This window comes from Python bivittatus, unplaced genomic scaffold (assembly GCF_059951505.1).
Source record: "Python bivittatus isolate LINGU-HERP-01145 unplaced genomic scaffold, Pbiv_v1 ctg000020_np1212, whole genome shotgun sequence".
In the NCBI taxonomy this organism is placed as follows: domain Eukaryota; kingdom Metazoa; phylum Chordata; class Lepidosauria; order Squamata; family Pythonidae; genus Python; species Python bivittatus.
The window spans coordinates 111,501,639-111,517,492 of record NW_028277030.1 but is presented as its reverse complement, the minus strand read 5'-3'; the positions used below and the strand labels follow the sequence as shown (position 1 = coordinate 111,517,492).

The following is a 15,854-nucleotide window of genomic DNA, read 5'->3' as shown; positions in this document are numbered from 1 at the left end:
CTATACTATATGGTTTTCCAATAGAAATCTGAACATGGTTTCCACTTGCAAATTCACAAATAGTGGGATAATTGATGTATGACAAGGAACTGTTATAACATGTTCCTTGTGGTCCTCCAATTGTATGCACATGCAAACACATGCAAAATTTGGTTATGGACAGGACCCATTACCAGGGATTTTTTTCACAGAAAGTGGTATTGAAGAGTGGATGTCATGAGAAGGGGAAAACCAAGAAAGTTGTGGTTAAATGTAGGTGATAAGGTCCTTAAAAAGCAAGAGGTGAGCAGTTTAACAAACAAGAGACAATAGTTGATGTGGCATATGGGCACAGTAGAAGCAAGGGTGGATTGTAAACACAGAGACACGTGGAAAAGTATAGTGAATAGTGTTGTTGTAAATTAATTTTAGCTGTGGCTCCTTTGACAGCCAGTTTGGTATTGTGGTTAAAGACACTCTGGACTAGAAATGGAGATGCCATAAATTCTACTCCAGCCTTAGGCATAAGGCCAGCTGGGACCTTGGGCCAGTTAATTTCAACCCTAGGAAGGAGGAAACGGCAAGCTACTTCTGAAAATGTTGCCAAGAAACAACACCAGGACCAAGAAACAACACCAGGATTCAAGATTGTCTTGAAGGCTCACACACAAAAGAAGTGTTTCTTTTACGTATCTCATGCCTTAATATTTCTTACTTCCTTCTGCACTTTGCACAATGTTTTCTGTCTGTATATATGCACGTACAAAGGAAGTTTTAAAAGGCAAATATATATATATATATATCTAATCACCTCAAAAATTAAGTAAAGTAAGCATTTATCCCCCTAAAAATGACACTGTTTTTTCATAACCTTGAAGAAGATTGTACAATGATCAAACATTAAAAACCCCCAAATACTGGAAAATTATCAAGCATTTGAAACTATCTAAATGTATAGGTGAATTAGAAAAATTCAGCCACCTTTATAATTTCCTTTCAAGGATGAAATTCATAGACTTTTGATTAATTCAAACATTGCATGTTGAAATATTTGTACTTTTTCAGATCCACAACTTATTTTTCCGGTGGATATATTCATAGCCCAAACAAGAAGTATAATTAAGAACTACTGATTGTCCCTCCTGGTTTGTTTGTTTTTTTCTTTTGTTTATTATTTTCCATCTTCAAAAGTCAAGTTAAAATGACATGATGTCATGGAACAAGAAGAAATTGTGAAAATACAGTTGCTTGGTGACTGCAAAGAATATTTCATATTCTCTTTTCCCTTTACTGTACCTAGTCCTGGAGCTGGACTTTGGCTTTTAAGTGACTGCATCACTCATTCAACCTCTTAAGAAAGGAAACACATTTTTTCTGAATGCCAGATCAAAACATCTGAAGCTTTCCAAATTAAGAGTCTTGAACACAAACAACAAAAAAGCCTGTCACTGTGTTATATAATTGTCTGTAATTTGTTCACTCTTAATTTTTAGATCTAATGTCTGAAGCTTGCTTCATCCTTTAGTTTTCTATATTAGCAGCTTTGAATTCCCACTAGGGGGCAGGTAACCTGAATGGGAAAAGCCATATTTTTGATCTCAATGTATTTTTACATAAAGCAAGTTCCAGTGCAACTTAACTTAAGCATTTTAATGCTGTCTTTTTAGCAGACAGTGCAGCTATGGATGAAATACAGTTGTTCATTATGTCAAGGAAGTGTCCAATTAACCATCAGACAATTCAGTAAGCTCTGTGTAAATCTACAGAGGAGATGGTGTCATAAGTAAGTTTGCTGAATTAATGTCTAATTTCTTTCTTGCATAGAAATTAACTCCCCATCCCCCAACATCCTGCATAAATGTCAGTCACAATAGCTATTTAGAACTTGTAAGGGAAACAGTATTGAAAGGACCTTTATTTAGCATTGCCAAGCAAAGATTCTACCATGGGAGAAAAAATAAACAGAATTTTCTTGGAGTCCATTCCCCAGATAGCCCCCCCCCTCCTGTTTTCCTCACAGACCTGAAGCAACAGGGGAGCCTCCTGAAGTCAAAATTTGTCTCTGCTTCCAATGCACTTGTTTTGCTTTTGGCAATTAACCAACCAAAATGTTATCATGAAAGAGTCCATCTCATTTATAAGCCTGGGTTCCCCCCCTCCACTAAAATATGCAGGCACTGTGTGCTTTATTACCAGCAGGAGATAAATGGCTGGTTTTCGTTGCTGAAGAATATATAATGGTTAAAAAGTCACTTTTTTCCTCCAGCTCTACATAAATCACAGAACTAGTCAATATTTAATAATGCTTGCCTTGGTCTGGAGTCCCTTGATCACCCCTGTCATGTGTAATAGCTCCCTCTCCGATATCTTTGACATAAAAGCCCAGCTTTACTGCAATACTAACATGTAGAAGGTCATTACGGATCGACATTTACCTTAATCTGTGACTGCCAACCATGAACCGATAAATTCCAGCAGATTCCACTGGGAGAAATCAGTAAACTTCTCAGTGGAAAGAACTGAAGGAAAATTCTGCCGAGAACAGAATACATTTTCTACAAGGGCTGCTCTGCAAATGGGTTCTGACTTTTGAAAGTTCTCTTGCCACACAACTTTGCAACATTTAATATAGTTTTGATGGTCTGAGAGACGGGATGACAACCAGGAATGACATGACTTAGAAGGAAAGAGAATTTTTTCAGGGGAAAAAAAAAACAATGCAAAATTAAACACAAAGGGGAATATCACTTCTGAAATATTCATCCTACTCCCTTGGTGTAAATGACTGAGCTATCATAGGCCCTACCAAAATGTTGCTCCCCCACCATATATTGAACATCACTCCTTCACCTTCTAATCCTACAAGTGTTTTACAGCAGAAACATCAAAACCTTCACTTTATAAAAGAAAGAACTTTTTTTCCAAAATAAGATTTTTTTCCTCTGAGAAAACAGATTTATTTTCACAAAATAAAGTATTTTATAATTATATTTTTTTCCAAATGTTCTTCACTATTTTTAATTGTGGCTGACACCTCCCCCCCCCCCCATGATTCTTCTTTCATCTGACAAGGATGAAAAATAGTGGCTGGCCTGCCAACATAGTTTCTGGTGACCAAAAGGGAAAAAAAAAATATTGGGGTAAAAAAATAAAACAAATAATGGCAAGCCCCAATCCAACAAGCTGTCAGAAAATGTTTATTCCCCTGAAATTATTCAGTAAAATAATAGTGGCTTAATAAGAAATAGTTTTTGCAGAAGCTGGATTCAGACCTCTAATCAGTCTTCTTACATGAGGTTCAAAGATGTTTTCTCCCTATGTTTGTTACAGAGATAAAAGCAGAATTTCTCTCTTTAAAAATTATTCACAAATTTTAGCCAAATAATTTGACAAAAACAATCTAGAAAGAAAATATCTGTGTTAATGCCAGCTGTCTGTATTGGCAGCTTGTGGACTAATTTCCTATTGTGGTATCTTACTTTTAATATGTTGCTATGACTTAAGGTGGTGAGCTCCATTCAAAACACCAGTGCAAAACGATCAATCTAAGGAGCAAATTCTAGAGTTAGATGGAAATCTCCTTTACTGGGAAATTAATTTATTCATGGCACTATGCAGGATTAAATAGGAGCACTACTTTGATATAATTGTAAATTGCCCAGAGTTGTTAAGGGGTCAGGCGGCCTCAAAATTGAATTAAATAAACAAATAAATATAATAAGGCCTAAAGTTGAGATAAAGATATGATTTAAATAGGCCCATTATAATCAATTTAACTTAGTTATGAGTAAGTTAAGCTCTTATTTCTAGTAGACAGATCTAATTCAATACAGAAATGCACAGAGATTAATTCAGATTACTAAACAGTTCTACTAGAAAGGAGATTCCTCCCAAGATAGACTATACCTTGTAGTCTGAACCATAGTCTGAACCAACAGTTTTAGCAGAACTCACTTAGCTAGAGTTTTATGAACCTTTGCTGAAGACCAAACACCATATTTTATAGTTCTATACTCCAAGCTCCATCAAAATCAATATTTTTACTTTTTATTTTAAAACAATTCCTTTGCTTTTTGTGTGTTTCCATACTGCAGATTGAAGCAATATCAGATTCATGTTTTCATAAGACACTTATTCTGTAAAAATCAAGAAGCAAACAAAACAACATTATAAGTTCTCCAGTAATGTATCAAAATGGAAATACCTTTGTCAGCATAGAAGATTCCAGTAAAAAGAACAACATACATTATCTGCCCATTGGGTTCATGCAGAGGAAACCATTTCACTTTAACTTCTCTGGCTCCATCATTAATAACAAACAGTTCAATGTTTCCTTTAGGTACATCTTCAGTCGTACGAGCTTTTACCTGAGTATTTTATAAAGGGAAGAAGAAGGGGACAATTACGTTGTAATCTACAACTGCTGAAGCTATCGTGTATGTTTTCTTCTACTCTCTTCGCTACATCTAATTTAAATTTCTATATCCAAATCAATTGCTAAGAAAGATACTATACTTACCTTTGACCACAAATAAACTAAACTAAAAATATCCAAATAATAAAATCACTCTGGGACAGTGTGGAATGGACAGGAAGCCTGACAGGCTCAGGAGCAGCCCCTATGACATATTTTCTTTGTACTTCTGGAGTACGTAAGTGGGATGAGTGGTGTTCTGAGTCTCTTTGGGGCACTCTTGGCCAGGAGGAGACCTGAAAGGATGACGTTAGACTGGCTCTATAAGGCAACAGGGGAAACAGAGACAGGGATTGGATAGGTCAGCAGGATTGGCTGAATAGTGCAGCAGCCAGACTCCTGATTGTACCTAACAGTAATTTCTGCTGTGGGTCACTACTTGGACTAAAATCTAGGAACCCCGCATATAAAACAAAAGACTTTCTATTGGCTTGCCCTCCCTCCTGCAGCCTGGTGCTTTTATGGCTGTGTCACTTGAGAGACCTGTTTAAAGGTAATTTGCAAGTGTTAGGGGTAAGGACCATAGTTTTGTTTACCCCTATACTTATCATCGAGTGAAATCAAGCAGCACATTAGACTATATATGCATCTCAAACAGCAAAGTATCCCTTTTCTCAGAAATCCAGGCATACGAAAGAGAGGATAGTGATCACCAACTGGTTACTGTAAAATTTTGTGGGCATTCAGATCTTAGACCCCACACTGAAAAAGACAGATGAGTTTTACACCATTTAGAGGTCCATCAGGCCAGAAGAATAAAATGGGCCTGAGGTGATGCAAAGGTCCTAACTGATTATTTGAATTCTACCCAAACACAGTCATTTGTAGACACTGTTGCTGCACCAGACTCTGAGACATTTGCCATTTTTGCAGCTTATCAAAATTTAAGTGAAGGCCTAAGAACATTCTTAACTGATGGGGCCCGCCCCAAAAGGCCCCCAAGAAAAGGCCCTCATTGGTTTGATACAGAGTGTTATGTACAGGGAAAAAGATTAAGACAAGCTATGTGGGTTGCACGGACTCAACTCTCAAATAACAATCATACTGCCATGTTAGCACTCAGACAAAAATACAAGAAAACCATCAAGAGCAAAAAAATCTCTCTATCTATCCTCACTTTGGCTAAAGCTAGAATTAGCTGCCAAAAATACACACCCAGTCTTTTTCTGGCATTCAGTCACAGGAATACTGAAGGAATGTATGTTTTCCTTGGATATTCCAATATCTGCCTCCTTGGGAGGAATATTATAGTCAACTTTTCATAGCCCCAAATGGTAATGGAATGGCAGATACACAAAATATAGCACAGAAGGATTGCAGCTTTCTTCCATTCGGGCCCTCAGTGACGGAGCGGGAGATCAGAGGTCTTATACAGACTCTGAAGCCTAACAAGGCTCCTGGTGAAGATCTCTTTCCACCTGAATTATTTAAAGGACACATTAATTGGTGGGCTCCCCTACTTGCAGGCTTATTTACCCACATAAATAACTCCTGCCAAATTCCAGCTGGTTGGGAACTCTCCATCGTGATCCCCATCTATAAAAAGGGGGACAAGGGTGACCCCTCAAATTAATGACCAATCAGTTTAATCAATATTGTAACTAAACTATATGCTAAATATCTCTTATGTAAGATTGAGGATTGGGTGAAAGAAAAGGACCTACTACCTGAAGAGCAATGTGGTTTTAAACCTGGATGCTCAACCATTGATAACTGTTTTATTCTATACCACTTAACAGACAAATATTCAGCTAATGGGAACCAACTGTATACTACCTTCATTGATCTTAGGGCAGCATTTGACTCAATAAATAGGGACCTCCTTTGGAAGAAACTAATGGATATGAATATGGAACCCAGACTCCTTTTATTAATCAAGGCATTATATTCAAATTCCTGCCTAAGGGTACGTACTGGAGCAAATGGTGCCCTAACAGGGACCATTAACACTCACAAAGGGGTCAGACAAGGATGTGTACTGGCCCCTATTCTGTTTAATTTATATATAAGTGACATCCCAAAGTTTTTATATTCAACAGACACATATATGCCCAAAATTAAAAATAAACACGTAAATATACTACTTTATGCAGATGATATGGTACTGATGTCACACACCCAAGTAGGAATGAGAAGGCTGCTACATAAGATTAGTACATATTGTACACATAACTACCTGTCTATCCACAAATCTAAGACCAAGGTAGTTATCTTTGGGAAAAGAAGGATCAGGTACAATTGGACCATGGACAGAGAACATATAGAACAGGTTGTCCCATCTATACCTAGGGCTTGTTTTTACTGAAACAGGTTCATGGCTCCACCATTTCAAGAGAAGTTCCCTAAAAGCTACAGCCTGCACCAATGCCTTAAGGCACTTAATCAACCATAGTTACCCAGGATCATTAACCCCAATTATAAAGGTTTATAACAGTAAAATCGTCCCAATGCTTACCTACGGTGCAGAACTGTGGGGATGCTTAAATGTCCCTTTGCTTGAACAAATACAGTCTTCATTTCTGAAATGTATTCTGGGGGTGGATAAGTCAACTCCAACCCAAGCTGTAAGAACAGAGCTAGGCATACCCCCCATACAAAGCCATTCGGTAAAAAAAGTATTTAATTACTGGCTGAGGATCCTATTTATGGACTCAGAAAGATTACCTAAGCTTTGTTTTGAAGAACAGATGCACAACAAGCCTTCTTGTGCTTGGGCAGCCCAACTCATCAATACCATCTCCCAATATGGATTTTCAATCCACTTCCCAGTTCAGGCCAAGAAAAGCTTTAAACAAAGGGTTTTGGACATGGCTGCACAAGAGGATATAGCATTTCTTAAACATCTCAAGTCCTTGAAGTAGCTGGCCCAACACAAATCAGTCTCAACTAGAAAAGTACTTAACAACTCCTTTACCCCAATATCTTAGAAGAGCTTTTACTAGAGCTCATTTCAATCAGTTAGACTCTATGGTAAGATATGGGAGATTTCAAGGAGTTCCATAAAAAGAAAGGCTATGTATTTGTGGCGCCCTAGCTGTTGAAGATACTACACATACCTTATTTGATTGCAAATTATACTTGGTAGAAAGGACTGACCACTGAGACCTATATTTAAAAAATAAAAAATACTGGAGCAGCCAGCAGAAATTTTTCTACTTTCTTTACAGGGCAAGAACCTGTGTATTACTAGTAAGACTGCACTCATATCAAAGGGAATTATAAAGAGGACAGATTATTTAGACCAGGTTGGCGTTGACTGTAGGGATGATGGTTTGATATGAACTTGTACCATAGTTTTAATTATATTTTTACTAATTCTTATCAGTATGTTTACAATGACTTTTTACTTTATTTCCTTTACACTTGATATGGTCAATAGACTAAATCAATAAAGTTGATTGATTGATTGATTGATTGGCTGTGTCACTTGAGAGACCTGACATATTCGAAGAAGTTATCAGTCCTGAGATTTGCTTGAGGTTAGACTGAGTCCCCGATTCTCATTATTTTTTGCCCTAGTATGAATGCTTTTCCATTTTTCCAGGCATTTGTAAGGGTGTATACTTCCCTTTTCCCTTAATTGGCCCAATGTTTTGTACAATGCAGTAAGCCATTGGAAGACACTAGGATAAATATGGCTCTGTAACCAACCTGATGACGTATCTGCCCTCTCTGTTTGGCAAAAGAACATTCTGTTCCTGGATAGAGCTCAGAATTTTGTTTCAGAAGAGCTCTTCAGGCTATCTATCTGGGAAACTGCACAATTCCTGTTTTGCTTTCCTTCTGTCCCTCCATGTGTTGCAGATGGAGTGGCAATCTTAGGGCATTATCTTTTTCAAGGACAGATATGTGAGTCTCTAGAGGTTGCTGGACTACAACCTCCATCATACCTTACTATTGACTATTATGGTTTGAGTTAATGAAAATTATAATTCAACAGCATCTGGAGGTAGCTGTGTATCTAAAGTCTCATGTGTTGTTTGTAGTGATTCAGAACTGAATATCTGATATGTATCCTCCATATCTCTGGCTCTTTCTGAGTGTAGAAGGCAGAGGTAATGGCCTTGAGGGACAGAAGGAAGAGCAGCTACCAAGGCAATGGTCAGATAAAAGAGGCCTGAGTCTGGACCAAGAAGGTAGTGTGAGTAAACAAATCCCTCCCTAGTTCTCATGAAGATAAAGGGAGGGAGGGAGGGAGGGAGGGAGGGAGGGAGGGGGAAGCACATTCAGACTTGCAAAATTCTGTTACCATAGCTTTACAGTACAGCTGTTACTGACCTGCATGGGACTGGTTTCCTAGCCTGATCTATCTTGAAGGTCTGATGCTGGGTGAGTGGCCCATGAGCTTCATCATTGGCCCTGACTGGTAGCCTGACTGGAGGTTGCCAGGGATGTTGTATTATCCCTGTAGTTCTTGTAAAATATTGCTTTTTTTCCTCCCTTTCCCAAGCTAAGTATTTACTATCTGTGGCTGATGTTCCACAGGGATATATGTACCTACCCCTTGTGAATATAAACATATTCTACCTATTGAGCTTTCTTTGTGTTTAAGACAGATAAATTATTTGTTCCCTGTGTTATTTCTCTTATTTTTAAATACATTATTGCAAGCTGTTTCAGACATTTTAGTGGAGAACATATCATTTAAAATATTTATTAAAATATGAAATGCCCTGAGTCCAAACAATGGCCCAAAGACAAAGATGATGATGATGATGATGATGATGATGATGATATTTTTATCCCATCTTTTTAGGTATAATTCAAGGTGGTGAACATACTTAATACTTCTGCCTCTTATTTTCCCCACAACAACAACCCTGTGAGGTGGGTTGGGCTGAGAGAGAGTGATTGGCTCAAAGTTAGCTAGCTTTGGGGAGGCCTAGAACTCACCATCTCCTGGTTTCTAGGCCAGCACCTTAACCAATGCACCAAACTGGCTCTCATTTATTTATTTACTATTATTTATATAACATATTATACTGTATAACATATTATTATATATATTATATAATATCAATAATTATGTTAGTAATAATTAATATTATATTAATAATACCAATAAAACAATATATTATTTTTATTATAGTACTTAGTTGTTGCCACCATTTCCTACTGATCATTAAAAAATACTGCCCATCCCTTTGAGAGACTGACTGGGAGTACTTGTGGCAGCACCATCTACCCGCATTTATTTTCAATTCCATAGCCAGCCACAATTTTTGCACTTCAGCAGAGTATTTTCACACAGCCACAGATGAATGTCACCTGACCACAAGTCTATAAGAGACATTCTGACAAGAAAAGTTGCTAGATATCATTTGTAACCATAGTCTACTGAGATGTCTTCATCTTGGTTGTAAGATCCGCTGACTATTTGCCCTGGTTCAAAGCCCTGGATCTGCCTACTTACTTTTTGGTTCCAGTCTAGTTCTACCCTGCTAATCCTCCTGGAAGCATCTGATCTTCTATATCAACTTAGTGCCCACCAAACTTGCATAGGCCGTAACTTCAGAATGATAGTTCCAGTACATCTGAATGGTAACAAGTTAGGAAAGGCTGTCCTGTATAGCCATTAATGACCTCTACATCTATCTTCAGATGGTTTATTTGTCTGCCTAGGCAAATAACAGGGGTCTCACAGCTTCATTCATTAAGCTTTATATACAAATATAAATACTGGAATGGGGAAGAATGGCTTGCTTCTCAACATCAAATCAGCTTTCCCCAGCTGCTTTGTAGAAAATAAGATCCAGTACTATCCCCACCATTAGCAGAGAATGCTGCATCTCACACACATAGGAGTAAGTCTGGTAACCTAAGCTATGCCTCCTCTATTTTACTAAAAAATTAGATGAAAGCCATAATGGGCAGTACCTATGGACCCATCTCGTGATCATGAAATCTGGAAGATTATTACTTAGAATTTAAGAGGAGTAAAAGAGCCTTCAGTTTCTCCTTGACTAGAATCCAGTACTGTTTTTGATTTGTTGACACTCTCTTAATGGGAATTGCAAAGTGAAGTGCTGGAAGAAGACATCTTTCTGAGCATAAGAACTGGGGTAAAATTGACAGCCGTTTACTAGTTTATCCTACTAGTGTAAAACATTGGTAGGTTCCTTTCTGCTACCACCCACAAGTCCACTAACAGATGGGTGAAAATATTCATCGCCATCATCAACATCTCTGCACTGAGCAGGTGCTTGGACCAAATTACCTTTGAAGTCAACTGTATGCTTCCATGATTGCTGGATGTTGGTTAGTTACAAAAATGGAAACCACACGTCCTAAAAAATCTAGTCATGGAAACAAAAGCAACAGGTTCTTGCTTTCCTGGCATAAGTAGTAGGAGGAAAAAAGCAAAGGAATATATCAATTGGGGGCCATGTAATCTCCATCCAGACAGAACATCTGATCAGCATCAGTGATGAAACATAACATCCAGACTGTGAATTCTTAAACTGGCTATTTCCAGCATGGGAGAGTTCCAACATGCTGTATGGAATTGCCCAAAGAGAGAAAGGAATAGTTAAGATTAAAAGAGGCGTACATAAATAAATGATATTTTTTTAGGTTTTCCAAATAAGAAGGCTAAACAAGGAAATTCCAGTAGAGTGAATGGAATTAAAAATAAAAGTGATGAAATTATTTGGGATGAAACTGAAATGAAGGAATGATGGAAGGAGCATTTGAAATTTGTATTGTGATGATAATGATATGCTGAAGAGTATAATTGAAACAAAAACAATAAATGTTAGTGTCTAGGAAAAAATAATGAAAAGGAAGTCATAAATGCTGTGAGAATGTTGAAAAATGATACAGCTGCAGATGTTGATGGAATTACTTGAGAAATGTTAAAATATGGCTGTGGTTTGCTTATAGAGTGGCTGTGTGACTTGTTTGACATATTCATGAAGGCAGCATCTGTGCCTATGATTGGAAGAATGCCATTATTGTTCTCCTGTACAAAGGGAAATATTGTAAGAGTGAATGCAAGAACTATAGGGAATTGGTTTAACTGTATTGTGGAATATATTTGGTAGAGTTCTGATTCAAAAAAACACTGAAGACCAAAATTAGTTTAGTGCAACTTTATGCCAGACAGGAGATTCTGACTCTTTAGGTGGTCATTGAGAAGGAAAGTTTATTGTACATATAAAGATTTAGGGAAATCATATGATTAAGCAAAGCGAAATGAATGATAGAAAGTTTTGCACAAATATGAAGTGGAAGTTTGCAATAAAATCAGTATACTATGGAATTAAAGTGTACATGAGAATAAATGGAATTATTAACCAATAGTTAAATATTAAGCAGGGAGTAAGACAAAAATATAAGATGTCTCCTCAGTTGTTTAATATATTTATGGATAAAAGTATATATCAAAGACCAAGGTAATTGTGTTTAATAGGGAAAATGGAGTAAATTATTATAAGTTATACATAAATAATGAAAAATCAGAGCAGGTGCATGAAGTTGTGTATCTTGCTAGTGTGTTTACCACTGATGGAGAAATTGATGAAGAAATGTTTAAGATATGCAAAAGCTAGTAAAAAAGCAGAGTGGTATGTAGTCTGTTGTTGTGAATGAATATTTGTTGAAAGAAGCAACAATGGTATAACAGTATACTTTTGCCCACTTCATTATATGGGAGTTGGATATATCAGTAAAAACATACAAGCAACTTGAATGCAATGGAAATATATTTAAGAATTGTATTGTGGAGTCCTTGGGGTTCTCTGAGCTTGGTTGTTTTCTTTGTTACCCGGCTAAGTAACATCTTCAGTGCTAGAATGGAGTGAAGTTTGCTCTCTGTTTATATACAGTACTCTTGCATGCCCTGCCAGTGTTGGTGGGGGTGGGTGGGTTTTGCTTGGTTTTTTTCCTCTGGTAGTTCCTTGATTAGGGTATTGTTTACTGCTTGATTGTATGTCTGGTGATAATCTTGGTGTTAATCTTTGCTTATCTGGGTGATGATTGTTGGTGAGGAGATGTTCTGGTCTTTTGTTTCCTTTTTATTGTCTCCTTTGAATAGTGTGTAGATGTTGTTTATCTCTATGTGCCTGTTGATGGCTACCTTGTCTGAATATCAAGCTTCCAGGAATTCCCTCACATTTTTGGATTTAGTTTGGTCTAAGATGCTGACAGTTTCCCAGTTGAAACTATAGTTATGTCTGTCCATGTGTTGTGAGATTAAGGAGTTTTCATCATGTCTTCTGACTGCTGGTTGGTGTTCATGGATGTGCTCTGCAAGGCTTCTGCCTGCCTGTCCTGCATAGTGGTTGTTACAGTCCTTACACTGTATGTTGTAGATGACTCCTGTTTTTTCTTCTTGGGCTACTGGGTCTTTTGGTTTACTTAAGATATTTTGGAGGGCTTTAGTTGGTTTGTGTGCTACAGAGATGCCATGTGGTTGTAATAGTCTGTTGGCAGTTTCTGACATGTCTCTGGTGTATGGCAGTGTTATCCTTTTCATGGCTTGTGTTGGTTGTGTTGTAGTAGGTTGAGTGGTCAGGCACTTTTTGATAAAGTTGCATGGGTATCCATGTTGTTGGAGGATGTTTTATAGGTGGTCTGTTTCCTTTTTCTGGTGTTCTGGGTTGCTGCAGTGTGTTTGCGCTTGTTTGAATAATGTTCTTATGCAGCTCCTCTTGTGGGAGGTTGGGTTGTTATTTTGGTACTGGAGTACTTGGTTAGTGTGGGTTGTTTTCCAATAGATTTGGGTTTCTAATTTGCTGTTGTTTCCTCTGCTGATGAGGATATCCAGGAAGGGTAGCGTGTTATTGTTTCCTTCCTCTCTGGTGAATTTTATTCCTTTGAAGATGTTGTTGATGGTTTCATGTGTCTTCTCTAGTTGTTCCTTTTTTATTATAACAAAGGTGTCATCTACATATTGGATCCATACTTTAGGTTGTACGTGTGGAAGTGCTATAGCTTCTAGGCATTGCATTACAATCTCTGCTATGAGTCCTGACAGTGGTGATCCCATGGGTGTGCCTTTGATTTGTTGGTATATTTGTCCATCAAACTGAAAATAGGTAGTGAGGCAGAGGCTGATGAGGTCCATGATTCTGGGTATTTTGATCTGGGTGTATTTGGTTAGGTGTTGTATCGTACTGCTGACATGAATTGTATCTGGTAATAAGATCAAGAATGAATGGATACTTACTGAATGTGAACTGAAATCAAAAGTGATGAACAATGCAAAAGAAGTGCTTGGAGGTGGTTTGATTATGTAGAAAGAAACTGAACTGCAAAACAAATATCTGAAGAAAAAGTGAACAAACTGAGAAGATGTAGAAGAAAGTTTTGGTTGGATGGAATTGATAAGAGCCTCAGATCTCCATATATATCAGGTAGTGTATGGATATAATGGACACAGGGATGGTCTGCAAGGATAGAAAGGTATGGAAAGGTATAGCGAATGGTACTGGTACAAACTAGTTTGTTTGCTTTCCTTTTTCTTATCTTATATCTTTGTGTTACTATTCCTTACTATTTCTCTGCATTCTGTGTAACATTACTTTGAAAACGAATAGCCTGGTGAGTATGTATGTGTAAATGTAAAAGTAAAGATTATACAATCTTTAGCTTATTTCATTTCTGAATTGTATTACAGTAACAACTTGTAAATAAGCTCCGACAGATCTTCCGAGATTTGCATTATACATTTTTCAAATTTAGTCATTTCTCTGAAGTATTGAAAGTTGGATTTAGAAGAAGCAGGATTAAAAAGCTGTAGTGGGTAAGGCATCAGGCTAGAAACCAGAAGACTGTGAGTTTTAATCCAACATTAGGCACAAAGCCAGCTGGGTGACCTTGGGCCAGTCACTCTCTCTGAACCCTAGAAAGGAGACAATGGCAAACCACTTCTAGGCAGGGACTAGTCCAGGGAGCTACCATGAGTCAAAAACTGACTTGAAGGCAAAGAAAAAGAAAAAGGAAAGAAAAGAATTAAAAAGAGTATTGATACTTTTGAATTTTGGTATTGGAGAAGGCTCCTGAGAATATTGTGGATAGCCAAGAAATCAAACAAACGGACCATAGAGCAAATCAATATAGTGTTTTCACTCAAGGCAGAAATGACCAGGCTCAAATTATACTTTGAAAACATTATGCAAAGATTTAGCTCTCTTAAGAAGTCTATAATGCTGAGAAAGGTGGAACGAAAGGGAGAAGAGGACCACCAGAAGAAAGATGGATGGACTTGATTATAGTGGTGATGGGTGTACCACTGGAAGACTTGACAAGCCAAATTGGGGGCAGATCATCTACAGAAGGACATTCTATGTGGACAGTAAGAGTCAACACCAACTTGATGATACATAATCAGTAATCAATCTCTAAATATTCTGCTTTGTTTTTGTAATTCCTTTTGGACTATGCTGCTTATTTAGAGATATTGAAACCAATAAGGCAATTTTGACCATACCAAAGAGAGATTATCAAGAAGTTTTATTTTTGTTTTATTAAGAATTAAATCTTAGAATCTATATGAATTGTTATCTCTCCTCTTTTGTACATTCATCTTCATGAAAATTAATGTCTAATAATGAAGCAAGGGCTGATACGTCTGAGTTTAATCTTTTTCTGTATTTATCCCATACTTTTACTACACTATTTATAATTGAATGATACCTTATACCTTGCATATTTCTGTTTGAATCCAATCACAGATTTTATGAAAACCTTCTGGGATTCCTGCTCCACCAGTACAGGTAACCCTGTTGTAGAGTCACAGAAATCAGTCTGTAATCCAAGTTAGGCAGCTAGCTCAATAACATAGTTTAAGATTTGCTACTGCCAGTCTATCTTGTTCTTTCATATCTTGAAAAATCTTGAGTTTATTCCTTGGTCTTTTATTTGAGCATATAAAACTAGTTATTTGTTTCTGCCACTCATTTAATACTGGAATCATTTGGAACAGAAAATTAATCCTTGGTAAAATATTCATTTTTACTACTAATATTCTACCTTACCAGAATAAGTTTAATTTTCTCCATCTTAAAATATCCTTCATTATGTTTTTTCAAGTCTGTGAGTAATTTTTAAGTAAGTCTTTATTGTTTTTTATTAAGTAAAGTCTCAGGTATTTAACTGGTATAACAGTGATATTAAATCCTGTTATTTGAAGCAGATACTGCTTTTCTTCTTCAGATAAATTCCACTTGGCTGTTATCTCCATATTTTGGAAAATCATAGCTGCTTTGTTGTTTTTCTGATTTATATTATCAATATTGTTCAAAATATATCTGATATTATTTCTCATATCATCTCATTATCTCTCATTTGTCTTTGGGACAAACCCTCTAGTCAGGATATATTAGATTAGTTAAAAAGACATTTAAACTCTTTGGAAGTACTGCATATATAAATATTTTCCATCGTCAGAATGAAGCTT

The 15,854-nt window shown here is 37.0% G+C and overlaps 1 protein-coding gene across 1 annotated transcript in view; it reads right to left on the bottom strand.

The window, feature by feature from the left end:
• The window catches only part of USH2A (usherin), a 484,310-nt gene that overhangs the window by 223,840 nt on the left and 244,616 nt on the right, over positions 1–15,854 (bottom strand). The window contains 1 exon segment of the mRNA XM_088132494.1: positions 4,184–4,346. Within this exon segment, the coding sequence (XP_087988620.1) occupies positions 4,184–4,346 (163 nt within the window).